This window comes from Larus michahellis, chromosome 3, assembly GCF_964199755.1.
Source record: "Larus michahellis chromosome 3, bLarMic1.1, whole genome shotgun sequence".
NCBI classification, from domain to species: Eukaryota; Metazoa; Chordata; class Aves; order Charadriiformes; family Laridae; genus Larus; species Larus michahellis.
In genome coordinates, this window is record NC_133898.1 from 47,098,456 (window position 1) to 47,114,179 (window position 15,724).

At 43.0% G+C, this 15,724-nt stretch overlaps 1 protein-coding gene across 5 annotated transcripts in view; it reads left to right on the forward strand.

The window, feature by feature from the left end:
* Positions 1 to 14,962, forward strand: part of GREM2 (gremlin 2, DAN family BMP antagonist) — a 38,379-nt gene extending 23,417 nt beyond the window's left edge. For 3 of the 5 annotated variants that reach the window (XM_074580017.1, XM_074580021.1, XM_074580016.1), the window contains exon 2: positions 13,668 to 14,962. In XM_074580017.1, the coding sequence (XP_074436118.1) occupies positions 13,669 to 14,175 (507 nt within the window). In that variant the 5' untranslated portion in view covers position 13,668 and the 3' untranslated portion in view covers positions 14,176 to 14,962. Of the gene's footprint in view, positions 1 to 12,774; positions 12,786 to 13,472; positions 13,564 to 13,667 lie in introns of those variants that run through there. The other 2 variants (XM_074580018.1, XM_074580020.1) reach the window with 2 other exon arrangements.
* Positions 14,963 to 15,724: the final 762 nt, after the last annotated feature.

Genomic DNA, 15,724 nt, shown 5'->3' on the forward strand with positions numbered 1-15,724 from the left:
CACACAAGTTCTTTAAAAAGTCTACTGTTTAGTGAAGACGTAGGAAGAAGTCTAGAAAGAGACACGTCCATGGGTGCATAATGTTGTTTGTACTTGTGGTCTAAATCAGTCATAAATGAGTGATTTGTGTGTATGATCACTGATCAGGGACCGGAGCACACCTATGGATCAGAACATTTCCCTTGGGATGATCTTATTTGGTCTAATCAACTACAACGGCCCTTAGGAAGAGATGGAGATAGCATTCAGTTGCTGAGCCAACTGAATGGTTAATAGGATGGTATAAACAAGTTTAAACTGCTTGTAGTGGTTCTCCTAACACCAACACAAAACAAACACAAGTAGTTTGCCAAACACTTTGGTTGATCACTCTCCCTTGCTGCTTCAGCAGGAGTTAAGTTGGACTCGATGATCTTAAAGGTCTCTTCCAACCAAAATGATTCTATACAAATGCTTGGAACAGCACTAAGTGTCAGGATTAGTAAAATGGTATAAACTGTAATGCCCAACAGGTTCTCTGACTACTTTGTAATAAGAGTAAAAAAAAAAAACAAACCCAAAACCAAAAAACCCAAACCCTGAATGAGCAAACTTTTTGATTACTCATTCCTGCTCTTCACAATTGGTCTTGCATTTACTGGTCACGTAGGGAAATGCTAGCTAGTGTCCAACATTGATGTCGTGTCAGAAGGGAAGCCGTCTTGGCCACTTCATTTGGACAATTCATTGCTCTCAATCAATTCAAGCACTGACATGAAATGGAGTCTCAGTATCTTTGTCCTTCTATGTAGTAATGTGAGCTCATCAAAGATTAACAGAAGTGTCATCTCTCTCCTCTAGCTTCAAGGAATTGCTGCCTAAGTTAGAGCTGAGGAACAGGCCTTGAATAGACCTGGAAGAGAAATGGAGCTTGCCATCTCATACTGAAATTTATAGCTAGGTATGGCTAAGTCTTTCCGAGATACCTCCCCGTGTTTCTGAGAATAGCTTTCTGGAAGAGCCAAAGAGAAAAATCTTTAGATTTCCTTTTACTTATTGTCTACTTCTGCTGAGCTTGAAAGCATGAGTAATGGAAAAATATTCAAACCTTAACCATGGTGACACAGTATGAATGGCTTATGGCCAAACACAGTAAAAAAACAAGGTCACATTAAATTAATAAAGAGCCTCTAGGTGCTGTTTATCTTCTGCTTGTGTTTATGTAAAGAGGGTCCCCAGTTACTATCAGCCAAAAAAATTCCCTGAGCCAGTAAGTCCCAAAGTTGGAATCCTTCCCCTCTTTGATGCTGCAAAATGATAAATGCAACTGAGGTTACAAGGCTAGAAATCATCCTGAAATTGCCTACCAAAGGGGAACTCTGGCGCTTTTCTATGGGTTTGTGAGCAGAAGAGGTTGTTGATGACCTCTGTAGGCTTCCTCCCTTCTTCTTCCTCTGTTGTAGGCAAAGATCTTCCCTGCCATTATTAAGACATGTGTGGACTCATTCCACTCCACGGTGCACCTGTATGATGTGTGTTTCCTTGTCACTTTTCTTTCTGGGTATTAAAACTGGATCTGCCCACCCGACTCAGAAGGCTGAACATTCAAATCCAAGTTGGTTCATCTGTTTATCACGCATCACTCCATTTCCCAAGTCCTGTATTTGACTGACAGCTCAGCTCTGAGACTCTGCTCAGCTCCACAGTTTCAATCATTGTCAAAACTGACCAACGGAGGTCTGGCCTTCCGAATAGGGAGGAGTTACTTCATTAATTCCCATTACTAGCTTTGCCTCTGATTTACTAGTCCAGTGGCACACTACTGTATGTGAAGGGTGACTGAAGAAACCAGCTTGTGTGTGTTTTTAATTACACGTTTGTTCAGCCCTCTGAGGATGTCAGGAGCTGCGAACAGTAAATGCCAAGTGATTGCCAGGAAGAAAGCTGCTGACTGCAGTGCATCGTAGACAGAACCCTTCTGTGTAACTGCCACTGCCTTGCCGTGCACATACCGACGATATCTGATTTTGATTATAGGCTCTTCTCTGATGATAGTCCTGTCTCGGGTTCTCCTGGAGACAAAGTCTTGGTCAAGTGAAAACATAAGCAATGGTGTAGTCAAGGACAAAGTCAGTCTCCCCCGGATTCCTCTCTATTGACTCTTCTTTCTTCCTCATTTGGAGTGAACTGAAAGGCTAACAATCCTCCTTTAAATGAGCATAACTTGCTGCATTATGTTAGTCTAGACAAAGGAAATCAAATTAATTAGCAGAAAGACTGCAAATGTGCTGTGTAGGAGGACCTGTCATTAGAGTACCTCATCCAGGCTCCTGTGGCTTGGTGTGTATTCAGAATGATAGCTCTGGTCTTCCTCTCGGCAGAAGAGAAATAGAATAATACTAGGCTTCAATTAGAGACAGAACTATAATTCAGTCATGGGCAAGGAGAGGGGGAGGTCAGTAGGAAGACGGCTGCTCTGCAAAGCCTAAGTCATAAAACATAAAATCCCAGTTTATGCATGGCAACAGATCCTTCTGTGATTGAATTACAGCCTTCATATTCAGTAACGGGCCAAGTCTGTAAACCAGAATACAGACAGAACAAATATTTACATTCTTCGGGCAATGACGGAGGGAGAATCACTGAGCAGAGCATGAATCAAAGCCACAAGAACATAGATGTGGGACAGCCACGTGTTGCCATCAGTGTGAAGTGGGAGGGATGGAGTCAGTTTCCAGTATTTGGATGTGAAATTTCCTGTAGTACAGGTCATCCTGCAGCATTTCACTGAAAATTCACCTTTCAGTTAAGTGACACACACTGCCAATAACAGTGAGTAAAGTGGAGTTTGTCCATTCATTCTGTGTGCTATACATTTTCCAGTATATATAGAAAATGATATTGAAATGTTTAGGTATTGAGCAATGTTTATGTTGATATTGCATATCTAATTACAATTTTATTTGTATTCCTGACTTTATAGCACCTTGTAAGTTCTGTACTTTTGACACTTGTTGAGCATCAGCTGCTGTGATTTATCTTGGTCCAGCTGACAGCTATGACAACCATAAGCATTACTGTCCATTTGGAAATATCAATAGATATGTAGTGAAAGAAATGAAAATTCCTTTTATTATCTTAAAAAACAGCTTGAAAATAAGGGTCAGAATAGTTCCAAACTGAAGAACTTTTATCAAGACATCAACTGACGCACGTACTAGGGTAGCCAAGAAGCCATATAACTCTGAAGGTTTCGAACTCCAAATGTCATCTTTGTTTATAGGCTTCCAAATGCACGTATGCAAACAATCATCAGAGCATGCGGTTGCTGCGCTTCTCAGCTCTCCCAGGTTTGAATTGCATTTCAGTCGCATACCTGAATTTTCCCATACAAGACCTTGAGTGAACAGGCGTCCTTTCAGAGCAAAGCCCAGAACTGAGTTAAACATTTGAAACAAAAGTAATAAAATGGGGATTCTGATGGACGGTTAGGTAATCCACAAAAAAAGAAACCTGGTGTTCTTCGGGAAAGAAGAAAACATCTTGTAACTTTCCATGTAAGTTCATGAACAAAAGGGAATACAAAATATTACAGGATCAAGCCAAAGGGAATACTGTGTATGGTGAGCAGCAGTGACTCGTTACTGCCTGGCTTCTGTCTACGTGTGGTGCAAGTAAGTTTTTCTTAGCTCTTGGGCCAGTTTATACCCTGAGCAAGAGAATGTATTAAAAACTTTGAGGTGACCCACTGTTGTTTCAAGGTGTCTCATATTACATATGAACATTAGAGCTCATGGACTCTGATTTTCTATGGATGTGCTTGGTGTGCCGGTCCACCACAGTAACCCTAAACGTTCTCTTTACCACTCACGCCACCCATGGTACCGAAGTGTGATATCCTTGACTTGTCCCCCCCTTCCCCTCCCCTGAAATACTGTTAACGCCTTCCTAGGTACCCTAGGAGAAAACACACTTAGTGTAATGCAACAGGAGTTTCAAAATTGCCTTGCTGTCCAACTTGTTTGAAATTTGGTCAGTGGATTGAAAAATGTAATTGTGAGGAACTGTCAGATGTGGAATCGCATGTTGCTTATTAACCAAAGAAAAGTCAAAAAAGGGATGAGAGGATTCCCTAGATTTAGACTCACTGAGAAGAAGAGTGGTCTTCTGTGAAACTAATCATTCTGGTAAGGTGCTTAATTACATGTTTGCGTGGCACAGTCCTGGTTGTGACTAACAAGCTGAATTGGCTTAATACTTGTTTTATTTCTTCATTAGCATAGGTCTTCTGCAGTCTGTCCCCAGAACTACTACTGTAAGTTTTAGTCGTGAGGACTGATGCTTTGTCAGTCAAATTTAAGCAGAAATAAATGTAAATGAAAAACTCTTGAAGCAATAAATCTGTACCATTTTAAAGACAACTTTATGGAAATAGAGCCGCATGGTTCTTGCAAGTGGCATATTGGAAAATAGTGGGATACATAGCTGAAATTTTGTCTGTATGGGAATTTGCATGTTACCTAATAGCAAGGCTAGCCTGTAGGATATTGAGATAAGAGCAATTCTTATTTGAACCATCTGTGTTTCAGCTCTATAAATAGGATATTGACTTACAAAAATTCATAATATAAACACTAGACTATAAATAACATCTTAGATTTTTCAAACAGGCACAGGCCTACTTAAGAGTCATAAGGTAGTAACCGAGGACAGTGTCTTGAATAGAGAGCCTGAAAGAATACGAGTATCTGAATGTACCAGAAAATCGGGAAAATTTAAATGTTACTTCTCTGTTGATTAATCTTGTGTTTCTCATATACAAGATTACGTGCCACCTATTGATTTTTAGAAGTAATTGCATTTTTCTGACCATTAACAGAAGGAAGCAGAAATTCTTTTGAGTACTTTTATGATGTTTTAATGTACAGGCCTCAGTTTTCTTCTAGAACAGATCTCATCCAAATGTCATCTTCTGGGAGCGGTGCAAGTACAGTAATGTGTGTATATTGAAGAATGACAGTCTTCTCCCTTATTGGGAGCTAGAAAATGAGCCGTGTGCTCTGGAAGTAGTGCATTGTTTGAAGCTACAAAGCGATAAAGCTCCTAACTCCATCTCTGTTCTATCAAAACTCAGGGAAACTAAATAGGAAATTTTCATACAGAACCATTTCCATATACAAAAGTATAAGGTTTTTAAAGAAAAGCTTGTCTAAGGGTAACAAATCTGGATTGATCAGCAAAAAGAGCATTGGTGCCATGCAGTGCAATTGAAAGACGTTGGAAAAGGTCCATTCTCAGTTAATTTGTGACCTCCAATAACTCACTTCCCCTCTGTGCTCAGTTCTGGTCCCACCATATGTTGCTCACCAAGTTAGTCTACAAATATTTGAAGTTGTGTTGCTCAGTCAGGCACTGGTCTTGGATGAGATTTCTATGTTGTAATGCAAACAACAAAAATATAATGGAGACTACTCATTGCAAAATAGTCTTTTGTAGTATCGATTCTCCAGTGAGGAAGCAATGAAATGAGCTATTGTATTTAAATGCTGAACTTTCCCCATTCTTGTGTTGACTGTCCTCCTTTCCAACAGGCTGAGGGATGGTCACAAATGAAGACATTTGCTCAAGCCACCGCTTCCCTTCTGATTTAGTTTTTAGTTTCCCAAGGGCAGAAGTCTGCTGTTTTCTCCTGAATGAAACGCTGCCAAATGGGAGTGTACCAGCTGCCTTCTGCACAGAGGAATAAAGTTAAATGTAGGCTTTTATTGCTTGCTGGACAAAACGTTCATGTGCAAACAGAACTGACTTGCCTCTTTGGGGCTCTTTATCTCATGCTGGAAAGCTGAGGAACACTGAGAAGGAGAACAAGTATCTCTTCAACCTGGTTCGCTCATGCAAAGGGACACGTTTTAGATCCATAGGAGAACTAACTTTCGGTCCTTTCCAAAAAACTGTTCTCCTTGTATCCAAGGAGTTTTCTTTTATTTATTCCTCCCACCCCCTGACTGCAACATTCTCCAAAACCAGGTTGGGAGAAAGAAAATCAACCTCACGGACGGCTAGCAGAAATCTGTTTTTATTTTGTGGGTTTTTCCCTCCTCCCACTCCCCCTTTTTTCCTCAGTGTTGCATGTGCTGCCAGTACTGATGACTACCCAGACACTTCTGAGTAGGACATCTCACTCTGCTTGGGACAATTCACATGTGCTCACCAGGCAGACATTTGTCTGTGGTTGGCTCTAAAACCACAAGTTCCTGAAGCTGAAATTGCAACAAATTTTAGGAGTTTTAATCATTACAATATTCCAAAAAGACTTTGCCCAGTTACCTGTTAGTATTCAATCTGAGTTCTGTTCCCCTAAAAATGGCATTGCTGTGTTACCAGAGCTACTGTAGGATGACTTAGCTTTTACATTTCTTGCAGCTTTCTTCCGCTTTGTTTTACTTTTCCTGTGTTAAAATGATAAATGCTGACATAGTTATGGAATCAAATCTTTGCTACTGATAAATACAGGGCAGTATTAAGTTGATAGTGTCTTGCTTCACTGTATTACTGGGCTAACATTTAGCCTTAAAAGAAAACAAACTTGGATCATGGTTTCCTTCGCTGTTTTCTTCTAGTTGAGTGATTGCCTTGGTAATTGCATTTATTGTATGTCTATGAGTTTTTTGGGGAAGCATCGGTATATATCATGGATATAAGCGTTAGTGAATGTATCTCAAAGAAAAATTCCAGGGCTGGCTTCGCCAATACTTCCCCCCCTCCTCCCTCCAGTCTTCTGGAACTCTAGTTCATATCTTGGATATAACAGATCAAAACTGATGTCTCAGCTGATGAAATCTTCAGTGACTCTCCTCAAAAACTCCTTGCCCTGGCTTTGAAAAATGTGAAACTTCTCTCAATTCCTCCAATACTAATACTACTTAAAAAAATAAAGTGAAGCACAGGTTTAGAAGCTATGCAAGATAAGAAGGATTCAGCCTGTGGAGAGTCTAATACCATAGATCAGTAATACAGTATTTAAATCAATATGCTTCCTGGCAGGATGTCAGTGCAAAGAAGAGCATTGGAGTAATGTGATCTCTTAACTCTGATGAAGTGAGCAGCTGCATTCAAACCTGTTTCAAATGAGCTTGTCTGAAGTTCCCGAAAAAAAGGAATGGTTCAATGGTTATAAACATGAATTTCTAGAGGCAGTAAAGGTAGATAAGAAAGATAGAGGACAAAACATGAAAGAAAAACCCAATATTTGAGCTGGTTAAGTTTAGTGCCAAGGCTGATTTTACCTTCAAGTTTTCTTCATAATTGCACCTGTCCTAAAAATAACATATCTGACACATTACGCATTGCTGAATATGACAGGAGTAATTGTTTGAGTCCTTGATTCCTCTTATATGTTTGTGCACGGACCAGGAATTCTTCTAAACTCCCAGCCTCTTCGGGGAGAATTCAAGATAAAGCTCTCAGTTGTAGAAAATCTATAGCGAGAGCTGAAATTTGTTTGAAGCAGCATCCTCTGAGTTACTTTCAACTAGCTTTATCTTAGCATAGACTGTCCTCACCAGTGTCTTTGTTCTATGTACTTTGGTTTTGTTGATGATGTACTCTATTTTTCAATATTTTAAATTCAGTGTCTTCAGGAACTGTCTTGACAAGGAGAACTTACAAATCCTGGCATTATGGAGGAAATGCTGTTCTCTCCTGAGGAATGCAGGCTGACATCAGTGAAACCCAGCCCCACCTTTCCCTTTCAAAAACAGGACAAGAGCCTGGACAGAACAGTTCGGTTCCTGGGGCACCCAGACCCACAGGGAGGCTTTTCCTGTTTCCTTCAAAGCTTTGTAGTGTTCCCTGTGGGCTTGCTTGGTTGTCTCTGGGGGAGAGGTGTTGGTGCAAGGGAGAGAGAAGGCTGGATCTCCATGGTGGGAGGGAGAGGGAAGGATGAAGACGAGGAAGGATCTCCATCCAAGCCAGCCAGCAAGGGTACAAGGACTTTATTAAATCTGAAAGAAATGTTTTCTCCCTCTACCACCTACTGCTAGAGCTGTGATGCAATGAAATAGCTTTCTCTCAAATCACTATAGAAGGTTCTTAGAGGGCAAGAATGGAAAAACTTCTGCTTGTAATGGCATTAATTATTGTTTTTCAAACAATTATTCCCTTTGGTGTTGCGTGCAGTGGTTTTAAAAAGTGATGCTTAGTGTTCCTAGTCCATGGTAACTCCTCTTTACTGCTAAAATGCAGAGATTTTTTATCTGAATAACACATTCTAGCTGCAGTACTGGGTTTTTGGAGGAGTTCTTTTTTTTTTTTTAAGTTTGGCTCCCCCACCCCCCCGGACTTCTACATGTTTTGTTGTTGTGGCTGGCCTCAGTCTTGGCAATTTAATAATGAGGATCTATTAATGATGGAATGATTTACCGAGAGGCCCGTGGCTCTGCAAAAATAAAGATACAGTACAGCGTTCAGTTATTGCTGACGTTGTTGAGACACAGGAGCAATAATTTCCAAAGGATACTTAAAAGGGAAAAGTTAGCACTGAATGCCTCCTTTGCACAAAGATGCCTGATTTGTGTAGACTTCATGCGAACATTGTACCATTAGAATCATGCCTAACTATTAATAAATTAAATAAATAGCATTTTTGGCTTCCTGGTAGAGAATCTGATATTTCCTGGCTTCCCACATCTGTTGCTAAAGCCAAGTTTTAGTTCTTTGAAAAGTTATTGCCTGGCTTGTCTTCAAGGAACACTTCTTGTGTCCCATCTTAAAATGCTGAGAACTGACCATGTACACTGTGTTCTTACATTAATATATGTATGGCTGGTTTATACAGATTCTTTTTTGACTAGGTCTAATACGAAAGTAAGTGGGAAGTAGAAAATGTTTTGGTAACAGGGATTCCCACTGTCAGCTGAATAGCTGGTCCCGAAGGAGAGCTTTCGTGTCTCTGAAGTTTGCAGGGTGGAAAATGGAGAAGAGTGATGCAGGTGGTCAAATGTGACTGTGTATGTTCTGTGCCACAGAACTGTACCTGATTTAATCTAGCCTATGATGCCTGCCTTTTGCTGGTAGTTGAAGAGAAATGATTTTCCAAGGCAAACTCTTCAGCTGTTAATTAAATTTAGAAGCAGCAGCTCTTATGCTGCTTTTGATGGCTGTAGGATAGGTCTGATAGTACTAAATCTTCTTCCATGTGTATTTACAGGCTGAATCCATCCTGTGACTAAGCTAAACAGGTAGGCACTCAAGTTCCATGGTAAGACAGGTTTTGCAGATTATTTTTATTTTAAAAAACTGGGGCTTTTTTTCTGAACCCCTCCCAGGAAGGCCTGTTGCAGAGGAGATGATCGTATGTCATACCTGTATCAGAGAGTTGGGTGCTTCCAGGAATGCTGATAATGCCGGGTGCTTTGCAGGTGTTCCGTGCCAAACCAAACAAATGGGTCTCACACCTGCCGATTTCCTGAGCAGCTAACATAAAATATCGCAGCCATCTTCCAGTTACCTCCCTCTTTCTGTCCACCTGCAACCCTTGATCTACGAAACAGGAATTCCTAGCCAGAAACTGCATCCTGAGCTGACAAAACTGGTCACGCCTTTGAAAACCAGCAGAAATGGTGGAGCAGACACTCAGCACGGATGGGCACCGCCACTACCTCCTGCCCTGTCTTTCAGAACATAGCACCCACTTCTGCGTTGGGGGACTTCTCCAAAAATGAGGCACTTGAATTCTGAGGTCAAATCCAATACTCCCAATTCCCAGAGAAGTGCCCTAACCACAAAACTATAGGCTATTTTGGGGGTTACACTACTGCCTGTCCTGCGCCAGAGCTGGATTGCTTTCAAGAATGCATGAGTTATAGGGCCAGAAGGTCGGTATGCAAGAGGGAGCCTGCCTTGGTAGATATTTTATGTTACACAGTAATTGGATACAAAGAAGAAATAAAGCTAAGGGCAGACACAGTGATCTTGGGTCTTCCCCTCCTAGCTGAGTGCCCTGACCTCCCCGGATTACAGAGCTGGATATTGGCGTTCTTGCCTCCTCGACCAAGGATTTTTTTTACACTCCTGGGTGGGTACCTGATAGCCCAGCTCCAGCATGACGGGTTTGATGAGTTTTTGAACTCAGACTTGATGCTGATTCCCTTATCTCAAAGAGATAAAAAACTTAGCACGTGAAATGTAAGTGCAGCTAGGCCTTGCTTGCTGTCTGAGGTTAAGTTATTTTCTGCAGCAGCTCACGCGCTGGAAAAAAGGGGTGGGAACTGGCAACAGCTGGCAACGATGCCTGAAGGAGCTGAAGACTGTGGCACGGGAGCTTCCACCCGCTCCGCCATGGGGAGCCCCCAGTGCAGCGGGAGCGCTGGGCCCAGGCTGGCATCCCTGCAAGCTTTGGAGGTGTTGGTCTCTCCAGGCAGTTCTCTCTTGCTCGGTCTCCGCCACATGCTGTTACATTCTGTGACATCTAAGTAGGACAGAACTGCCCTGTCCTTGCCAGACGCCAGATTCTTCTCCAGTACGTTTTGTGTTTCTCCTCATCCCGCCTCTGTCTGCAGACAGGCTGCATTCACCATGTTGCTTTGCATTCAGGCTGAGTTCACCAACATGATCTCTGACAATACTGAGGTTTCTCCTCTCTTTGCATGCGAGTACCGAAAATATATGTAGTCTTTGGCATGTTGCTGGCACCAGGTGACCTTGTTTGCACCCTTACTTGCTTGAATAGGGGGTTTGTGTGCCAGGGCTTAGAAAGGGGTGATTTGCAGGCTAGTAAGGGGCAACCCTGTGATTAGAAATTCCATGATCTGACAGGATGCACATTTGACCTGCTAGTGTAAAATAGATTATTATTCTATTATGTAAACATTTTAAGAACCAGGTTTGATAAGGATCAATGTCAGAAATAGGCGATGTGTTCCTACCTGTCTGTAGAAGTACTTGCTAACATGTACTGCGGTGTTTGGTTTATAACCTTACAATAGGGGCTTTGATTAATAACGCTTTATTAGTTATAAACATAGACTTAGTGAATAAATCCTACTTACTCTGTTGAACGGCTCTCCATGCCTACATAAAACTATTTCAGTAATTAGAAAGCTACTATAATATTTCTCTATATTGTAGACTTTGAGTTGTTAGCTCTCTGCCGGCTTTCCTGAATTCCTCCATGGGCTTTCTACTTGACCCCATCCTTGACACGAAAGGGAAATGGGTTCAACTTGCATTTTGCGATGAGACAGGGCAGATATGGTAAGACAGGGTTCCCATAGAAAAGAGGAAGGGGTTGAGGGAGGAAATAGCGTGTCTCTCATTCCAATGTGCCTCTGAAGCCATCCTCTTCTCCGCCAGGATCAGAGAAACTAGACTGGCGAGGAGATATCCCTGCTGAAAAGGACCAAACCCCCTCCCTGAAGGATGGCAGAGTTATCACAATTCCTTTGTGGGCTTGCATTTCAAGAGAAGAGTAGAAGAGTACGCCTAAGGAGTGTTGGCATAAGGCATCTTATGGAGAGCTCACCTCTGCCTTTTTCTAGAAGATGTAGGCTTGTAGCTCCTGGGGTTTTTCCTCCCCTTTCTACATAAAACACAAAGCAGTGGGGATCAGTTGTTTTATCTACTACTGAAATGCAGCCATCAGTGCAGAATAACATGAAAACAGTTTGAAAGGAAGCGTGGAACACTATATTCAACTGAAACTAATTACCTGATTAGGTTTTGGCCTGGCTGTGTGGGTTGACATCCAATGGTCTTGGCGACAATACCCGCGAGCAAAGCCAAGTCTAGTCTTGCTTCATTTAAAGACTCTGGACAAAACTTCTGGACTTGTGTGCTGAATGCTAAGCAGTGAGAAAATAGGCCACTGATTTAAAGTACCCATAGCTGCAATGGGTGTCGGTGGGCAGCTGGCACGGTTGCAGATGAATGAGCTTATTTGGGGTTTAGAAATACCGGTTTCCATTTAGCGGTGGTTCTGCTTCAATCTGGTGAAATTTAACTCTGCATCAGAACATCCTCTGTTCACAGCTATAGGATTAGCACTTTCCTGTCCTTCAGCACTTCAGAATTCTTCCTTTAGAAATTTAGTTGGTCTGACACTGAGATCTCGTAAACTTCGAAAAATCACCTAAAGGGATGTTAGCTCACCTAGTCTGAGTCTGTTACAGTAATTCCATCTCTTTATCTCCGTAGGGGTTAAATACGTTAGGTCTGCTTTGTTAGGTGAGAAGCATTTTTTACTGCTGCTGTTGTCTTCTCTTGCACCGTTGTCGCAAAGCACTTTTTTGATCTGTTGGTGTCTTTGTTTGGAAAATGGCACGTTTTCATGTTAGCAGTACCTGTGCAGCATCTCAAGTGTCTATAGTGGTTAGACACATCTATATTTACCAGCGTGATGGTCATTTTTTTTGTCTTGGCATCACTCTAAAGGGAAAATAAATCATTACTTGGAAGGATTTGAAGCTTTACTGGGAAGAGACGGCTGAGTCTTTCATCTATACGCTGTTATGAAAACACAGTCCATTAAGAACAAAGGTGAGCAGAGCACTTTTAGAAAGACTTGACGTGTCCTTGCCTCTGAACGGGAAGCTTCTGGGCTGCACACTCTTCTGGCACCCTAGAGAGGCTCTGTTCTCCCTTCCCAGGGAGAACGACGTGAAATGAAGTGTCAAATGAGTTGTGGCAGTTCACTGGTGAGCATTGACTTTATGAGGAAATTTAGTACGTCTACTCTGATATCCTGGAAGTGCATCGAGACACATTACTAAACTGAATTGGACAAGTGGTTGATGAAAATCCAAGAGCTGGTAAGAGATGCTCCACAGAACAAGAAATCCTAATAGACAACCATAGGAAAAAATATTTTTGCCAACTGGCTGACTATTTTAACTTAGCAACTGGCTTATGCTCTACCCTATTCCTTAACATCTAAAATAAATATTGAGTTCTCTCCTGTTTACAAACCTTCGTAAACCATTTGCCTAAGAGGCGTTGCAGTAATGAAGTCCTCAAAGTTGTGTTTAAGCATTTCCTCTTACTGCAAGAATAAATCCATCAAGTTTTCGGCCTCCCACAAAGAGAACAAATGCAAGACTGTAAGTGCCATAAAAGCCCCAAGAAACTTCAGAAGCAATTTAAAATAATAAAAATATGCTTTTGGACACCTCTCACTACTTCTACATGGAACAAGGCTGGGCAGGGACTCAGGGGCTGGAGAGGCAGATGGGAGTTCACCTTGAGTAACCTGGTGTTCCCTTCCCCTTCTCTCCTGCCATCCCCAAATCAGCTGTCACAGTATTGGCAGGAGTGTCCTGAGCCTTCGTTAGCCAGGAGTTTGCCCAGCTGTTTGGCCCAGGATTTCACAGAGAAGGAGGAAACCTTTCTGGCTGAAGCTTCTGTAAAAATCAGTTTCAGTCATCAAAGGAGCAGTGTCCCTATAGGGGGAAAAAAGAGTAGTTGGAGAGCTTGGGGTGGGGGCAGAGGGGGGAGCGACGTGAGTTTCCACAAGGCCTGGCCTCTTCGTGATAAATAATCACCCTACAGTAGAGCTGATCTCCTAGGAAAAGTGGTGGGATTACAAAGACGGTAAGATCTCCACTTTTTAAAAGCAGGCGTAAAGGTCAACTCCATTACAATTTTGTGGTTTGAAGCCGTGTCCCTCCTAACAGCTACTTGTGTTGCCGTTGCAGGATGATTTGGAAATTTGCCTTGTCCGTTTGTCTGATGGCAGCGCTGGTTCGAGTAACAGACACCAGGAAAAACCGTCCTGCAGGCGCCATTCCCTCCCCTTACAAAGACAGCAGCAGCAACCACTCGGAGCGGAGGCAGCAGCTGAATAAGGAGGTGCTGGCCTCCAGCCAGGAGGCCCTGGTGGTCACCGAAAGGAAGTACCTCAAGAGCGACTGGTGCAAGACGCAGCCCCTGCGGCAGACTGTCAGCGAGGAAGGCTGCATCAGCCGCACCATCATCAACCGCTTTTGCTATGGGCAGTGCAACTCCTTCTACATACCACGGCACGTGAAAAAGGAGGAGGAGTCCTTCCAGTCCTGCGCCTTCTGCAAGCCGCACAAGGTCACCTCTTCGACCGTGCAGCTGGAGTGCCCTGAGCTGGACCCACCCTTCCGACTCAAGAAAATTCAGAAGGTCAAGCAGTGCCGGTGCATGTCTGTGAATCTCAACAACTCAGGCAAACTGTGAGAGCAGGCGTGTGGCGACTGCGTGGTGTTGCCCCCATCAGATTTACTGCTGCCTCTCCGCTCCCACTGAGCAGACTGTCCATTTTGTTGGTTTGTTTCTTCTTTTTTTTTTTTTTTTTTTTTTGTGTGTTTGTGTTTCGTTTTCTTTCAGGAGGCATCTCTCCAGCAAGGAAAGGCTCCTTGTCGCTTGCCTACTGGAATAATGCTTTTTAATGGGCTGTTAGGCACTTCACCATAAAGTTTCATTGTATTTCCAATATCATCTGGCGGTTGAATCTTCTGGAGTGGAGCAGGCTCCCAGAAGTTGGGATTGATCATCTAAGTGACCAGTTGGCTGAATCCAGCATTAAATGTTTCCACTGTGTGGAGTAAAGCCCTCTGCCCTACACTCCAGTCCCTCCACAAGCCCAGAAGGCCTTCCCCGTGCTTTGGTCCGGAGCTTGCCGCCCCTGCCTTGGAAGCGCTGGGGTGCTGCCTAGGACTTGTGGGGGACGCAGATGAGGGAGAGTGATGAGGAGTAATGTGCGAAAAGCAAGTGAGACTCTCTGATGATGCTCACCTCCTTAAGACAACTTTTAATTGTGCAATGACGAAGGGTACCGGGCTTGTTGTCTGAAGGGCAGATGCGAAGCGCGGGGGCGAGGGCGAGGCGCTGGGTCAGCCACCGCCACCACGGAGCAGACTGAGGGTGGGATCTGATGCTGTTGTGGTCAGAGCATATTGAACACGTGGTCTCTGCAGCAGTGTTTATTTTGTAACCTAGCTATAGTAAACAGCTGTTTAAAGTATTATAGACCTAGCCGTGTATATTTTTCTTGCGGCAGAATATGCCAGAGATTAAAATGTGTTGAGTAAGAGACTGGGTTGCTAGGTCAGCTGCCTGGCTTACAATGGACATGGTTTAACTAGGCTTGCGGTAGGTTTTTGTGTGTTAGATATTTGTGTGTTTCTTACTCCAAAAAAAAAGGACAACATCCATTTATGACCTTATATTTATGCCTGCTCAGACCGGGGGAGGCGGGAGGGCAGTGGGAGAGGAGCTGAGAACACTTAAGGGAGTGATGTTTCGCTTAAGGTATAAAAGCACTGTCGCACAACGGACAAAATTTGGCCATTGCTGGACTGAATACAAAAGCTGCTTCAGTGTCATCAGGTTTTGGGAGTGGTGTCTCTCCCATGATCGGAAACCATGGTAACGTGTTAAAGGACAAACCCATCAGTGGGTGCCGCTGGAATGGGTCGCAGCTGTAGGAGCAGGGAGAGAGTAAGTTGTAACTGCTACAGTACTGGTGGTCCACTCAATTTTTGAGTCCTACATAATCAGCATTGGTGAACACTAGCAGTTCATTTTAAATCATACTGTGTTGCTATTCAGTTGACGGAGTTTAGCATGTCCTGTATATCCCGTTTGTTCCAGTTCTGATCTGTATTAGTCCCAGCTGCATTAAAATCCTATGTCTCGAAACAAACCAGCCCCTTCCCCCAAACCAAAGCCCATGCGTGCTCAATTGTCTGAAGCTTACAAATTAAAAATGACACGCCGACTCCCT